General features: G+C 40.3%; 1 protein-coding gene across 3 annotated transcripts in view; it reads right to left on the reverse strand.

The window, feature by feature from the left end:
• GABRB1 (gamma-aminobutyric acid type A receptor subunit beta1) overlaps positions 1 to 17123 on the reverse strand; it is a 261371-nt gene that overhangs the window by 95064 nt on the left and 149184 nt on the right. For all 3 annotated transcript variants that reach the window (XM_073342125.1, XM_073342127.1, XM_073342128.1), the window contains one exon: positions 13705 to 13925. In XM_073342125.1, the coding sequence (XP_073198226.1) occupies positions 13705 to 13925 (221 nt within the window). The remainder of the gene's footprint in view (positions 1 to 13704; positions 13926 to 17123) is intronic.

A 17123-nucleotide genomic window follows, 5' to 3' on the forward strand; every position in this document is an offset into this window, starting at 1 on the left:
CAGCCTTGGAATTGTGAGAGCACAAGGGAGTGATATTTTGATTTGTAAATGGTAGCCCATAAAGAGTTATCGGTTTTCTCTATTTTGCATTCATTACTAAAGAACACATTATGCTGCACACCCCACTGAGTCTTAAAAACTAGATCTTATTATTACAGATCTTACCACAACTAATTTTAGCCTCAACTTCTGCAGTTAGTGGATATATTTTTTTCATTTGTAAACCCCTGCAGTTATATTTCACACAAGGGTATTCCCTTCCCTCTTCACCAAATGATGGCCTCTAAACTATAAAGCTGTATTTATGAATACATTATGTCCTATTTACCTTACTATATGAAAAGCTACGTGCAGTGGTAGTGAGATAACTTTCATGTTCTCACTAGACATAACTTTGCAACCTTAACTTTTTTTTAATGCCGTTTTGTATGTAAAGCACTCAAAAAATTAGGAAATGTCAGAATTAAGGTTGCTTGTGCAGCTACCAGCTCCATCTCTAATGACAAAATAATAAATGTCAGATAACTCCAGGTAATCAAAGCAATATGTATATTAATTTTGTCACCAGTGCCCACTTATATATTGGAAGAGTCAAATGTTGATGAATGGAGCCATAGAAGGAAGGGGGTGAACTTTGCATAATTTCCAATTGTTTCTGCAGTTATTGTCATGCAATAGCATTAATGCTGTGCCTTTTTAAATCTCTGGTTTAGTTTACTGGGGTACTAACAATGCAACATCATGTCTTTTTTAATTAGAGACTAAATGTAATTTAATTTGACTTTGAATCTGCGAACTGAAGAAAACTAGAAGAATTTCCAAAGTGATGCTGAAGACTACAGGCACTTTCACTGAACAGTCTGGGAACAGCTAGAAGTAGTTCATCAAATTAACTTTCTCAAAGCCTGATAATCAGAACTTGCCTTAGAATTTTTATGTAAGTCTGAGAATGGAGCACCCCAGCTTACCAGTTACACCTCAGATCACTGCTGAGCTTGACACGTAGCACTTAGATAACTTTTCCTTGTTTTCACTATAAACATAATTTAACAAAGTATAGCGATTCTAGTGATAGCAAGTAGAAGTATTGGAAGAGCGGAGAGGGTCCAGAGCTACAGGAGGGGCATCTTCTCCTTCCCCCACCAGCCAGCCACTGGAACCTGCCCTGCAAGACACCACCTACGTCTGGGGTAGCAGACATAGCCTTTAATACCAGTGCAGCTGGGAGCTCTGATACCAACCAGCTGAAACATATATAAACTCTCCCTCCACGGTTTTCCCACTTCCTTGCAGTTATGGACAACAAATGGACCTTGAAATGTACCTTAGACCCTAATTAGCCTGTACCTCTTGTGATCAGGGGCCATCCTGGCTGCTCAGCACACAAATTGGCTCATTTAAAAGCAGCCAGCTGGGAGAAAGCTTGCAGCAGCCCTAATACCACCTGTAGCAGCCTATATGGCACCCACAACTGTGAATGGGAAACCCCCACCTCCTGAACCATAAACTGGGGGGCAGACCAGTCACCTGATTCATGGGCCCCAAAAGCTAGCACTGTAATAGGGACCATTAATAACCTGTGAGCTGTAGGAAAAATCATAGTGGCAAATGTTCAGCCCTAGGAACAGCTTTAAAATAGAAATCAATCTTACATTTATAGGTCCTCAAAATAAAGGAAGCCTGAAACCAACTTTTATGAGCTCCAAAAAACCAGATAATTGTACAACATGAACACACTAAGTGGAAGGATGTAAATCTTTCCTGTTTCAACTATAATTTCTTGCTCCTCCTTGGATGCTGTAGTGCAACATGATTCTTAATTACATTGAGCTGCTTGCTACTACTATATCTGTTGGCACTGATATATGGAAGATGAGAGATAGCTAGTTGGCTCATTTTCAAAGCTACTTTATCACCTCATAAAAGAATGCACAGCATGTTGCCCTGTGTTTTTCTACGGAGTGAAGTAAGAGTAGCTTTTTATACATTACTTTTAACTTTTTGAAAACTACAGTCTCTTCTGAATAGAATTATGCGGTAGCACAAAAAGAAATATGCAATGCTTGAACATTAGCAATAGTAGACTCCCTACATTGCTGTGATGGCCTACCCCAGCAAGGCTCAACATCCCCAGTCCCTTAAAGAAATCGGGGGGAAAAATCCACACAACGATATGACATTCCACTGCATTAAAAGACTTGAGCTGTGGATTATTAAAATTCTTTAATGTTGCTGACAGATGTGTTACTAAAGTAGAATGAGCCAGTCAGAGACTGTGGTGTTTGAAAATTTGGCTATGAAATACAAAGTGGGGAATAACAGGCTAGGCAGCGGTACTGCAGAAAAGGATCTGGGGGTTATAGTGGATCACAAATTGAATGTGAGTCAGCAATTTTGCTGTTGCGAAAAATATAAGCATCATTCTGGAATATACTAACTGGAGTGTCATAGGTAAGACGCGGGAGCTAATTGTTCCACTCTACACTGCATGGTTGAGGCCTCAGTTGGAATTTTGTATCCAGTCCTAGGCACCATGCTTTAAGAATTGTGCAAACAAATTGGAGAAAGTCCAGAGGAGAGCAACAAAAATAAGAGGTTTAGAAAACCTGACCCATCAGGAAAGGTTGAAAGAAACGGGCATGTTTCGTTCAGAGAAGACCAAATGGGGGATATAACAGACTTCAACTATGTAAAAGGTTGTTCTAAAGAGGATGGTGATCCATTGCCTTCCGTGTTCACCAAGGGTAGCACAAGAAATAATTGGCTTAATTTGCAGGAAGGGAAATTCAGGTCTGATATTAGGAAAAACTTTCTAACTACAAGGACAGTTAAACACTGGAACAGGTTATCCAAGGCGTCTATAGAATCCCTGTGTTTAAGAATAGGTTAGACAGACAACTTTGCGGCACGGCATAGGCATACTTCATCCTGCCAGTTCTACATTTCTAAGATTCTGTGAATATTCCTATTGTATTTGCTGGCAAAACTATTTTCATGTTTTTTAAAAAATGGCACCCGCACTCACACTCACAAAATAGGTAACTGTGAGTTCAAATACTACCTTGCCTGTACTATTGCTCATTTTGACTAGGTTGTGTTAGTCTGACTTTAGTGGCACTTGTGTAAATATGTGGATAGCACAATGAGAATTGTTGCACAATCTGAACCTTTGTATGCAAAAATCTATATCTGCCAAATTTTGTTGGTGCAGTTAGGGAAGGCTGTTTGAAAACGTGACCATAATGTACTCATGGAAAACTTTTAAATCCATGTCAGCGTTACTACTGATTACTGATCTGCTTAGAATTCCAGCAATGTGCGTACTACAGACGTGTCATATGCACTGTGTGGATAGAAAACTGCCCTGCTAGAACATTTATGCTACATGGCCCCTACATAAATAACAAGCTATAGGATTTATGTTGTACAGTGCCTAGCACAATTGTATTGCACGTTACTGCGATACAAATAATAAATAACAATAACATGGGATGGCTAAAAGCAAACACTAAAAAACTGTGACCGATCTGAGCCAGCCCCTTGTATCTGTCTTAAACTATGCCCAGTCCAATTGTATTGACGTCAATTGAAAGACTCCCACTGATATTAAAATGCAAGTTAGATCAGGACCTAAGAAAACACTGCTAGAGTGTGATCATGCAGTTTCAGTAATAATTGCCTTGCACTTCTGAAATTAAAATGAACTTTTAAACAGAAGCTAATACTTCTGAGGTACGTGCAATGTGTTCATTCTTAAAATACACTGGACAAAATTCTGTTCCCATTTATCAGTGGAAGTTGTTGTTGTAATAGGCAACACTAAAAATATTTGAGGTTCACTTCAGATACCTACAGTATATCCAAATATATTTTCTCTGTAAATCTCTCAAATCAGAGTAATGGTATTGCTGGTACTTCCAGGGGTGGACCAGATGGAAAAACTCATAATAGTTGGGAGTATTTGCTCCCAGGAAGTACCGAGGGGTGTATGTGTGTTTCACTTCATTTGAACCTGATTTGTGTGTGTGTGTCTCTCTCTCTACACACATCAGATTCATTTTGCATTTTAGTCAGAGGCTTGAGCCTATATTCCTTTTGTTATCTGAACTGGTTCACATATCCACAGATTGTAGCATAGTCCAAAACGAAGTACTTCACTGTAAAGTACTGGATCTGGTTATAATGGTGAAAGAGTAATAGTAATGAGCAGCATGTGATGTCAGGTGATAATATTGAAATGTTGCAAAGAGCTCAAGGAAAGGGGTGGGAGGGCTACTGAAAAAAGGATCTTTTAAATGGAAGCTTCCATTTTGATACTGTGTAGGAAGTTGTATGAAACACACCACCACAAGTTAACAAAAAACCCTTAAAAGTATAGTTAACTACAGAACTGCTCGCCTGGGTCCTACAAGAATGTACATATGAGAGTGTGAAAATAAAGATTTGTGATTTCAGGAATCTGAGCTTTGAAAAATCAAAAGAAAAACTAATTTTAGACATAGTGCCCCAAAGTATTGTTTAATTTTACCTGAATTGCAGCTTCAAAAAAATTCTTGAAAAAAGTTAAATTTGTTCACCAAAAAAGGAAAAATATAGAGGCCTGAAATATAAACTGGGTCTGTTACTAACTTATAGCAGGAATACTGGACAATAAAGTACAACGTAAGAAATAAGTTAGAAATATTGCTATATGATATGAACCTAGTAAGACACTGACTGCCGTCTTAAATAAAAATGTAAGAACAAATATATCTAGATCTATGTAAATATTATATGTACATATAAGGGCATAGTTAAAAATATTTGGTCAAAACATCTGACATGTTTTCAGTTGAAATCAATGGGATTAAAATTAAATGTGTGCATAAGTGTTTCTAGGACTGTGACTTTAGATGGAGCAGTTATTTGAATACTATGATGAGTGTGTTACACCTCATTATGGCTAATCATTTCCAGAAGTAGTAGTTGCACTGGGAGATAGATCATATCAGTGAGTTGGGGAGTTCAGAAATATTCAGCACTGGAACTGAGTAGCTAAGTGCCCCTACATGTCTGTCTTAAACCAACTCTGTTATGGCAGTTGAATGTTCTAAAATAATGGCTAAGGGGCCTTTTTTGTAGAGTTATGTCAAATAAGAGAAGTACTACTATGTAATAAACATGTAGTGAAGCAGTAGAGTTTCATAAAGATAATCTAATACCATATTAATGTATTGTGTTTATATTTGTATTGTTTATTCATGTGGAACTGAATTATTAATCTTGCTTTGTTTTTCTTTGTCCCTGTTTAAATTGTACATTTATTAATTCCAAACTGCCTAGCTCTGAGATACAGACAAAATGTTATTTAGAACTTTGAGTATTCCAACTTCTCATTTAAGAAGTGTCAGCAATCTTTCATATCTGAGTCTGAAAATAAATGTTTGACTCTGGACTGAAAATGGGAATAGAAGACCTGGGGGAAATCAAGCATTAAAATCATGGTATAGATACAGTTTAAAGACCTGTCTGAGAGAACTAATGATTTGTAGGGAATTCAAATCTTGTTTGCAGCATAATTGGGGTTGTCTTGTTCAAGCAGTGCCTGGCTGATGTTCCATTTTCAGAAATGAAAGTGAAACTTGCAGGTCATTGCATCTCTCTGAGAGGCTTGATGATAGTCTATTTATACTCATCTACTGTGCGGCAGCTGCTAAATGCTCACTAATATATTGCAATGCTTGGTTTTTACCCAGGAGACTTAATTGGAGACTCTGCTGTATTCTCAGGGAAGAATCTCTTCTCTGTTAGCAGCCTTTTTCTCCCATTCTTCGTTCTTCTTTCCTCTCTTTTATGAGGCATTTATGTCATTCAGTGCATGCCCTTTCATATGAAATCCTCATTCATATGATCTATAAGCAATGTAGGATGAATGGCCATAACAGAACTATTATCATCAAGAAAGGTGGCCACTAGGAGTTACAGATATCATTTAATTTTGCTTGTTTTATCTCCTCAAAAAATTACTCCACCTATGAAACATCTTCCTGTGGCCATTCCTTTGTCAGTTTGTCACCCTTCACTTGTTGTATCTTGTCTTAAATATGGTCTGATGTGGGCAGAAGGGTCCTCCTGCATGCCCTGACTTGCGGGAATGGGGCTTTAGACTGTAAGCATCTAGGAGCAGGGATTGTCCATAAATATCTGTTTCTACAGCTAGTTGCCCAAAGCAATAAGAAGCTGAGTTTTATTGGGATCTCTAGGCACTATTGGAATACAAATGATCAATTATTATTATTTAACTAGGTGAGCTCATGACTGATTAGTGTATATACAGGTATAACTGTGTGGTGGCCCCCATCTTGGCTGGCACACTGGTGATTTAAGCAGGGACCTCCAGAGCTAAAAGCATGAGCTGCCACAGCTTGGGCTAAAGAGCCAAAGGTACTTAGCTGGGACAGTGACAGATTCGTTTCCTCTTTGAATGAGGCACAGAGTGGGACCTGTAACACACTCACCAGTGAGTTCAGCTAATCTGAATGTCACTGCTGAAGATACATATGGTTCTCATACGCATTATGATTTTAAAGGACTGAAATGATGGCTAGTTCTATACACAAAGAGTGGAAGGCAAATCCATTACCTATTTTCAAAAAGAAAATTTTAGAAGGTTTTCTCGAAGAAATCCTCTTAAGCATAACGCACCTGATAAGCTGATTTTCAGCAGTTAGTTTGATGGAAGGGAATTACAGACGTGAAGTCTGAAGGCAAATGGAAACACATTCTCCACGTGCTCTGTTTAACACATGAAAACCACGTTCTTCAAGCTCTCAGCCATTTCTTTATGGGTGTGTTGGTCTCTCTTTCACAATTGAAGTAGCAGTTTGCCACTAACAGAATACATATCTCTAGATCAGGAAGTCCTAGTATTCCCTGATAGACTTGATACAGTTTTTGTAGCATCCACCCAGCTGTGTTGGAAGTGTTTGACAGGAAGTGTTTCACAGATGTTTGAAGAATGTGACAGGAAACTCATGATGGGTCAAAATAATCAATAAACAAATATTTAATATCTGTTTTTCCTGCTAATATATCTTAAGCTTGATTTTGATAAGTGGAAACATGTTACTTTGTATATATGTATAGAGGTATATTTTACTAGTTTTCAAGCTACTGTATTTGGCTATATAGTCAGAGAATGGAAGTGATATTTGAGCCTTTTATTTTGCACAGATTAAGCCATAGTTAAGATGTTCAGAAATTGATCCCTTTTTTTGACTGTGAAGCAATTTGTGTTACTTGTCAATCCTATCTTATCCACATTTTTAAAAAATGTACCAAATGGATCCAAGATACATTGTGCATTATGTCTTTGTTTTTCAGGTTGACTGAATTATGCTTTTCACTATATTCTCTTGCCATTATTTCCATTGCTGTAAAACAACTATGGGCAAAGTTTGTCATAAGTAGCCAACTCTCTTCCTGGCAAAGTCCCCTCTCCCTTGGAAACCATACAAATCCTAGTAAAATAGATTTTGGTGCTATCTCAACATAAGGAATAACATGATCCTTTGATTTTAGATTTGCATATTTGATACTTTAGATTGTATTTAACTATAACTTTAAAAATGTTCCCCCTACAATGGTGGACTATAAAATACATTGTACAGAACTGGTGAACTTCTGGTGTTGCAAGGCAATAATAAACCAAGTTATATTTGACCATGGTGTCTTCACTGCGGTGTGTCGATGGGAGATGCTCTCCCATCGATTCCCCTTGCACTTCTCATTGAGGTGGAGTACCAGAATTGATACTAGAGCGATCAGCGGTCAATTTATCATGTCTGTATTGTATAGACATAAATTGATCCCCGCTGGATCGATTGCTGACCCTCGATCTGGCCAGTGGTGTAGAAAGCTAAGGAGCAGCCTGAAAGCAGAGTGTGACCCTGGAGAAGCCTAGAGCAAAGTTCTGGATTGACTGTGGTGGTTGACAGAAGCTTGGGCTATAAGCAAAGAAGCTATCCCTTGGTTTTTGGTTTCTCCTCCATTGTAAATAAGATTGCATCAAAGAAAATACCAGACTCCATCACCAATTTCTACTCCTTCCTGGAATATCATCAGGGCTCTGAACTTTGACAAACCACTAGGGTCAAAAGGCATAACAGTACATTGTTCTAAAAATCTACTCTGAAACACTGGAAAGCAATTAAATGTCTAAGTTATGGCTAACATTGACTGGGAAACAGATTTTCTGTTTCATGGGAAATTTTACAACTTTGAAATTTTTTTTCTGTTCCAAAACAAAATGAAAACAAAAAATGTAAAAAATACTTCGACTTGGTTTTTTTCATGTGCTTGCTTTAAGAAATTCCTGTAGTATTGTACTTAGAATTTAGAATATATGATATATCTTGTTCTCCTTCAGAAAACAAATTCCTGAAATGTATACCATCTAAAGTTAATAAGTTAATAAGTCAATAAGTAAAGTCCTTCTTACCTTCTATGACTAACATTATTTACAAGCATGATGCCTGTGACTATCCGCTGTTCTTGCAAATCAGTGTTGCTGGCATCAAAATACCCTTTGGTCTCTTGGCCTCTTCTTTGTAAATTAAGAGAAGGTAATATTACTAAACTCTAGATGTTGTGAGCTGTGTGTTTACCCACAGTTGCCTTCCAGAAAGCTCTAGCGTGGTGGCCATGTAGGAATCTTAGTGTCTATAAAGGAATTTAGTAATTTAAATTAAACTAAATATACGTATTAACAGACATCAAATGAAAGAGGTGAATTTACACTTGAAGACAATTACTCAGAGTGAGGTGGAGGGTACTTGTGAAATTTAACTCCTAGTAATATAAATGTTATTAGTTCTTTAGGAGAAGAACTAAAAACCATTCAAGTCCAGGTACTTCTGCTTCTTAATGTAATCTAATCCATCCAGGTCTTTATTGTGACACTTGTCACTGAAGTATCTGAGCATCTCTCAAAAAGTTAAAAAAAAGACTGGATTAATTTTTCCTTCTTACTTCTCTTGAGGCAGTAGGACAGTGTTTTTCTGCGCAGTCCCCTTTCCTCTCCTACCCCCATTGATGCTCTTTATCATGTAAGATGCTTTTAAAAGTTTAAAAATTTGCTTTTAAATTAATTTAGTTGAAAAGAAAGGTGCCAACGGACAGACCAGGAGCCTGAAGTCCTCTATATACAGAAGAGGTACATCATGAATATCCCTGTATTGCCCTGCTTCCATGATGACCTGGATTGACTGCTTCAAGGAGTCAGAAAGTTGTTGGATTTCCATGTCCATTCAGTCTCAGCCTTTCTAATGAAATTACCAACAATGGTGCTCGCTGGGACCAGTGGTGCTAGTGGTCTTGGGAAGTTAGGAACTGGAATTAGATCATCCACTTGCTTAAGAAAAATACTTTTAAAAATAGGTAAAACTGTCTGAATTGTTTTGTTTCATTTTTAATTGCATTGGAAGGGACTTCTGCTTTCAGAAAGAATGCTTCTGGTGAACTTTAACCACTGAGGGCCAGAGTGGGTAAAAATGTAGATAGGCATGTATTGTTGAATCACAGAAATGTAGGGCTGAAGAGACCTTGAGAAGTCAAGTCTAGTCCCCTGCACTGAGGCAGGATCTAGTAAACCTAAACCATCCCTGACAGGCATTTGTCCGACGTGTTCTCAAAAACCTCCAGTGATGGGGATTCCACAACCTCCTCTGGAAGCCTATTCCAGAGCTTAACTACCCTTAGAAAGCTTTTTCCTAATATCTAACCTAAATCTCCCTTGCTACAAATTAAATCCATTACTTCTTGTGCAACCTTCAGTGGACGTGGAGAACAATTGATCATCATCCTCTTTATAACCGCCCTTAACTTGTTTGAAGACTGTTATCAGGGTCCCCCTCAAACTTCTTGTCTCAAGACTAGATATGGTCAGGTTTTCTAGCCTTTGCTTATAGGTCAGGTTTTCTAAACCTTTATCATTTTCTATTGCTCTCCTCTGGACTGTCTCCAGTTTGTGCACATCTTTCCTAAAGCATGGTACCCAGAATTCGACATAGTACTCCAGCTGAGGCCTCACCATTGCTGAGCAGAGTGGGACAGCTCTCAGATCCTTTTCTGCAGTACTAGCTCCCAGCCAGTTATTTCCAGTTTTGTAGTTGTGCATTTGAATTTTTCCTTCCTAAATGAAGTACTTTACACTTGTCTTTATTGAATTTCATCATGTTGATTTCAGACCAATTCTCTAATTTGCCAAGCTCATTTTGAATTCTAATCCCTCCCCCTGAAAAGTGCTTACAGCCCCTCCCAGGTTGGAATCCGCTGTCAATTTTATAAGCACACTCTCCACTCCATTATCCAAGTCACTAATGAAAATATTGAATAGTACTGGACCCAGGATTGGCCCTATGTTCATCTTTAGGCACATAAATACTTCAGTAAATCTGGCTCTCCATTGTTTATGGCGATTGCCAGATCCTTGGACAGTATTGGAGTGTCATGAAAGTCCCTTTACAGCAGCCAAAAATCTGGCCTCTAGTGAGTTTAAAGAAAGCTCCTGAAAATCAGTGTTTGAAAACTTTTTTTAATATAAAAGTGGTTTTTTTGTGACTGTTCTTCCCGTATTTCTCCACTTCTAAGTTTCAGTCTCTTTGATGTTCAAGCTTCATGTGTCTCTCCTTTCCCTGCCCCACACAACACACTGGGAAGCTTCCCCTGCCAATCATCTTCAGAATAAAATGATTATGTGGTGCCTGTCACTTGGAACATTCTTATGGTTTCAGTAGCGCTCCCTGGCTTTTACATTGTCAACAGCGGGATGTTTTCTGTCAGCTCTGTAGCTCCAGCTGAAGCCTCTTTGTGGTTCCGTGCCAAAGGAGTGTTTCAGTGAGAGGAAGACCTCCTTCAGGACCTCACAGATGAAAGATCCAGGTTCTCAGGCTTAAAAGGAGGCTGCATCTTCCGCCTGATATAACAGTTTATGCAGCTTATTTGCATAAACAAGGTCTGATGCTTTTATATAGACACTTTAGTGAGAAGAAGAATAAAAGAACAATCAAAACAGCTTTTTTCTCTGAACAGATGATGTATGATACTTTATGTCCAGCATTTGTTTTATTATGTTCAGTGCTGGAGACAGAAAGATAAATAATCCAAGGGAAGTGAATTTGTAGTCTCTCTGTATTTGTAATACAGTCTCTTGGAAATAATTGGAAAAAGTAAGACATTAGCATTTTTATCTCTGTAAAAGGACATAAGTGTGTTACTGTTTCTACATGCGTGCACACTTCGTTTCTAAGTACCGTTTTTTGTACATACACTCATTGATCTGTTGCCTGCAATGTTGTTGTAGGCTATATTGGTCCCAGAATATTTAGAGACAAGGTGTTGAGGAAATATAATTTATTGGACCAACTTACGTTGGTGAAAGAGACAAGCTTTTTAGCTTACACAGCTCTTCTTCAGGTTTTGGACAGGTACAAAATGTCACAGTTAAATACAAGGGTGGAGCATATAAGGAATTAACACAAATTGCAAGAGACCATTCAAGATGAAGTGGACACAGGTCAAAGGAGAGTTAGTGAGTTATGGATTGTTGTAATGAGCCATAAATCCACTGTCTCTATAAAGTCCATGATTGTTGGTGACAAGCAGAGCTATGAATTAAAGCACTCAGGCTCGTCTTTTGGAGGTATTGTACAGGTTTCCTTTGTGGATGAGGACTAAGAGGTCAGATATGAAGTGATGATTTTATAAAAAGTATTTGCCCACAGTTGATATGGTGTTCTTGTCTTTTATCACTTTACTGTGAATCTATTTGATAGAATGGTGATTCTCATTTTACCCACGTACTTGATATTAGGGCATTTAATGGATGAGGTCCGTCATGTGTTGTAGTAGGCATGTGTAGGACCCATGGATCGTGAAAGGTGTATCGTAGGAGGTGTTGATCATCGTAGCCGTAGAGATATTTCTGTTCTGTTTAAACAAACCCCCAGCATCATCACTCATCATTAGAAGCAAGCTCCCCACGAGACCAGGACACACCAGCTCAGACCTGCACCACACTCTGCCCTACCAATCAATGCAATACCCGCGGATATATCTCCACTGCTATGGTGTTCAAAAACCCCCACAACACGCTTTTCAAAATGCATGGGTCCTACTCATGCCTATAATAACATGTAGTGTACCTCGTCCAGTGCACTAAATGCCCCAGTAACTATAATGGATGAAACCAGCCAATCACTACACTCTTGAATGAACTCTCACAGAAAAATAAGACAAAAACACCCTTTCACTCAGGGTAAATACTTTTCACAAAATGTAACTGCATATCTGCTCTGTTGCTCTCCACCTGCAGTGTGTCCATTATCTCCTGCAGCAAATATATCTCTGTTCTCAATGGGGTAGGTTCTAAGCTACATCTTCTCAGAGGTTCAACACAATAGGGGTAGCCTAGGAAGAACGGGACAGAAGTGGTTTAATGCCACTTTTGTGCCATATGGGAGCTGTGGGCACTGAAACAGTTGCTGGCATAATTTAGAGCAGCCCCCAGGGCTTCCCCAAGGCTGCCTATGCAGCCCAGAAACCCTATAGCACCGAGCACAATAGGCACAACTCCTTTCTCCGGCCCTGCCCAATGTCAGGGCATGTATGTGAGCCCTATGCCACTTTACACCAGAAGAATCCTCATCTAGCCAGCTGTGCCATCTTTATACTGTTGGAACAGAGCATGTGGGGCAAAAAAGGGGCCAGAATCTGGTCCAATCGGCCTACTAGCATAGAAGATGTAATTAGATATAGAGCAGTACGTTAATAAAAGCGCTTATGGACCTTGCTAGTTACAAGTTAAAATAAAAGCTGAATGGTAAATAATTCATGCCTGAATACATCCAGGTTTCCAAGAAAATATTTACAAATAATTTAAAATGTCCTGTGACATGTCCACAGGATGGACTATCCTTGTATGCTTTAACAACTCGCATACCCCTTTACTTACTGATTTTTTGAGTGGATCTTATCCACATCTCCCAAACCTAGTTCTTTTGACTTGGTGAAGGCAAAATGTCCATTACCTACCTCTTCTCCCAGTGCTTGCAAGATACTGATGACTCCAGCTGATATGCATGCTTGTAGTACACTAAGAGCATATTCTTGTGTGGATGGGCAAATGGGTCAGGAAATCTGAACCAGCCATGTTAAATGATAAAGCCAAACACACATGAAAAATTCCATCACTGGAGAGCACGGAATAGTGCATATTTGGATTAGCTAATTTTTGTACTTTTTCATCTACCTCTTGGTTTTAGATCATTGCATCCTTACTAAGCAATACTCAGCTCTAAAACTCATTCCAGTCAATACTTCTTCATTGTTTGAGTAACACAGTAATGCCAGACTCCTTAGCAGCACCAACATGCTCAGAAGAGCCAAAAGATGTGGCGGCATTAGGCTTTCACATCAGTCATAGTTATATACATAAATGGTAGTGTGGCTGTGTTGTGGAAAATATGGAGGTTAAGTATGGTTCCTATGCTGTAGGTGGATATTTTAGTTACTTCAACCTATAGCCCCAGTGAACTTGAGTAAAACTTTCAGAATAAGCCAAAATAAAGGAAAATATGTTGGTGATAAGTCATGCTGTATGGCTACTACAGTGTTGTGTATAATTATTCCAAAAAAACATGAAATGTAAGATAAAATACTACATACCGTAGGCCATAAAGGACAGTTCCATCAGGATGTAGTCGAATCATTCGATTTTTCACTGTAACCCCATGAACATATGACTTCTTGTCATTTTGGAAGTATGTGTCTGGCACCCAGAGCTGGTCAGCTACTCTGTTGTCCAAAGTTAGGTTCAGAGGTATTCCAGAGTAAGACAGCCTTTTATCCCTCCAGGACTGCTGGAAATACATTGTGAGTGTGTAGTCCTGGAAGCAAAAAAGAAAAAAGGTATTTTAGTAGTTGTTTATTTTGCACAATAGTTTATATATCTATAATTTTAGTTTTGATCATTTAAGTTCAATATTTAATTATTGAATACATTTATATTAATATTAATAGCACACTTGAAAGTTTAAGGATCACTGAAACTTTGTAGTAAACGTAGATCTCTATTCAGTAACCACATCTGTGACTCTTGAACTGTATATGTTAATGTTGACCTTCCTTCTGATTACAGCTGGTGAACCTTGCGAAATATCCTTGCAGTTGTTGGAAAGTGGTATCAAGTGGAGTGCCCCAACGGTCGGTCCTGGGGCCGGTTTTGTTCAATATCTTCATAAATGATCTGGAGGATGGTGTGGATTGCACTCTCAGCAAATTTGCGGATGATACTAAACTGGGAGGAGTGGTAGATACGCTGGAGGGCAGGGATAGGATACAGAGGGACCTAGACAAATTGGAGGATTGGGCCAAAAGAAATCTGATGAGGTTCAATAAGGATAAGTGCAGGGTCCTGCACTTAGGATGGAAGAATCCAATGCACCGCTACAGACTAGGGACCGAATGGCTCGGCAGCAGTTCTGCAGAAAAGGACCTACAGGTTACAGTGGACGAGAAGCTGGATATGAGTCAGCAGTGTACCCTTGTTGCCAAGAAGGCCAATGGCATTTTGGGATGTATAAGTAGGGGCATAGCGAGCAGATCGAGGGACGTGATCGTTCCCCTCTATTCGACATTGGTGAGGCCTCATCTGGAGTACTGTGTCCAGTTTTGGGCCCCACACTACAAGAAGGATGTGGATAAATTGGAGAGAGTCCAGCGAAGGGCAACAAAAATGATTAGGGGTCTAGAACACATGAGTTATGAGGAGAGGCTGAGGGAGCTGGGATTGTTTAGCCTGCAGAAGAGAAGAATGAGGGGGGATTTGATAGCTGCTTTCAACTACCTGAAAGGGGGTTCCAAAGAGGATGGCTCTAGACTGTTCTCAATGGTAGCAGATGACAGAACGAGGAGTAATGGTCTCAAGTTGCAGTGGGGGAGGTTTAGATTGGATATTAGGAAAAACTTTTTCACTAAGAGGGTGGTGAAACACTGGAATGCATTACCTAGGGAGGTGATAGAATCTCCTTCCTTAGAGGTTTTTAAGGTCAGGCTTGACAAAGCCCTGGCTGGGATGATTTAACTGGGAATTGGTCCTGCTTCGAGCAGGGGGTTGGACTAGATGACCTTCAGGGGTCCCTTCCAACCCTGATATTCTATGATTCTATGAAACTGCAGTAGGCCTCAGTGTCTCCTCCCACATCAAATAGAGCAGTGGTTCTCAACCAGAGGTACGTGGCGGTAGGCAGAGGTCTTCCAGGGGGTCCATCAACTCATCTAGATATTTGTCTAGTTTTACAACAGGCTATGTAAAAAGCACTAGTGAAGTCAGTACAAACTAAAATTTCATACAGACAATGACTTGTTTATATTTCTCTATATACTATACACTGAAATGTAAGTACAATATTTATATTCCAAATGATTTATTTTATAATTACAGTGGTAAAAATAAGAAAGTACGCAATTTTTTCATTAATAGTGTGCTGAGACACTTTTGTAGTTTTGTGTCTGATTTTGTAAGCAAGTAATTTTGAAGTGAGGTGTAACTTGGGGGTACGCAAGACAAATCAGACTCCTGAAAGGGGTGCAGTAGTCTGGAAAGGTTGAAAGCCACTGAAATAGAATACTTGGCACTCATGCGTTAGGGAGTAACATTAAGGGACTCCAGTCCATAAATCATGTGTTACATGTTTCTTGAGGTTTATCCTCAACCTGAAGAGAGCTGCTTTTGCCTGATTTCAGCCAATAGCCAAGCCCGGCACTTGCAGAGCTCTTGTTGATGTGTTCTCTCACCTTCCTCATTCCACTCTAAAACAATCCAAGAGGGCATGCTGTCCCTACACCCTTTAGCAGATAGTAAATATTTCATCTCAAAGCACAAGATCAGGTACTTTTCCCACAATGTTTATTAAGGCCCACCAATCCCAATTCACCATTTATAGTCATGAATTCACTTTGGTCCTGAGACTTTTCTGGGCCTGAAAACTACAGGCTTGTCTACTCTTAAAACGCTACAAAGACACACATGTAGTGCTTCAGTGTAGATGCTACCTATGGTGATGGGAGGGATTCTCCTATTGTTGTAGATCAGGGATGAGCAAACTATGGCCCGTCGGCCAGATTCGGCCCGCCAGTCGTTTTAAGCCGGTCATTGGGCTCCCACTGGGGAGTGGGGTCTGGGGCTTTCCCCACTCCAACTGGGGAGCAGGGTCGGGGGCCACTCCACACAGCTCCTGGAAGCTGCGGCATGGCCCCACTCTGGGGCTCCAGCTGGGGGAAGGGTCAGGGGCCATTCCACGCGGCTCCTGGAAACAGCAGCATGGCCCCCTCCAGCTCCTACGCGTTCCAGTGGCCCCCTCTGGCACTCCAGTGGGAACTGTAGGGGTGGTGCTGTGAACGGGACAGCGTGAAGAGCTGCTTGGCCACACCTCCGCATAGGAGCCAGAGGGGGACATGACGCTGCTTCTGGGAGGTGCTTGAGGTAAGCACCAGCCAGAGCCTAACCCCATTCCCCAATCCCCTGCCCCAGCCCTGATCCCCCTCCCATCCTCCAAACCACTCAATCCAGGCCCAGACCACCCTCCTACGCTCCAAACTCCTCAGCCCCAGCCCCAGCCCAGCCTAACCCCGCCTCCCGCACCCCACTCCCCCACCCCAGCCCAGAGTCCCCTCCCGCACCTTGAACTCCTCATTTTTGGCCCCACCCCAGAGCCCGCACCCCCAACCAGAGGCCTTACACTCTCCCGCACCCCAACCCCAATTTTGTGAGTATTCATGGCCCGTCATATAATTTCTATTCCCAGGTGTGGCCCTCAGGCCAAAAAGTTTGCCTACCCCTGGTGTAGGTAATCCACCTCCCCAAGGGGCAGTAGCTAGGTTGGTGGAAGAATTCTTCTATTGACCTTAGCACTGTCTACACAGGGATTTAGGTTGGCTTAACTATGGATTTTTCTTATGGACACCAGGCCAAAGCATCAGCATGAAGGGAATTCATATCTTCTATTTACTACCATATTGTGGCCCCGGGAGACCTCAGCTTGATGTGGAAAGAAAATTGTTTCAAAAGGCTTCTGAAGACCATC

The sequence above is a fragment of the Lepidochelys kempii genome, chromosome 4, assembly GCF_965140265.1.
Source record: "Lepidochelys kempii isolate rLepKem1 chromosome 4, rLepKem1.hap2, whole genome shotgun sequence".
Taxonomy (NCBI): domain Eukaryota; kingdom Metazoa; phylum Chordata; order Testudines; family Cheloniidae; genus Lepidochelys; species Lepidochelys kempii.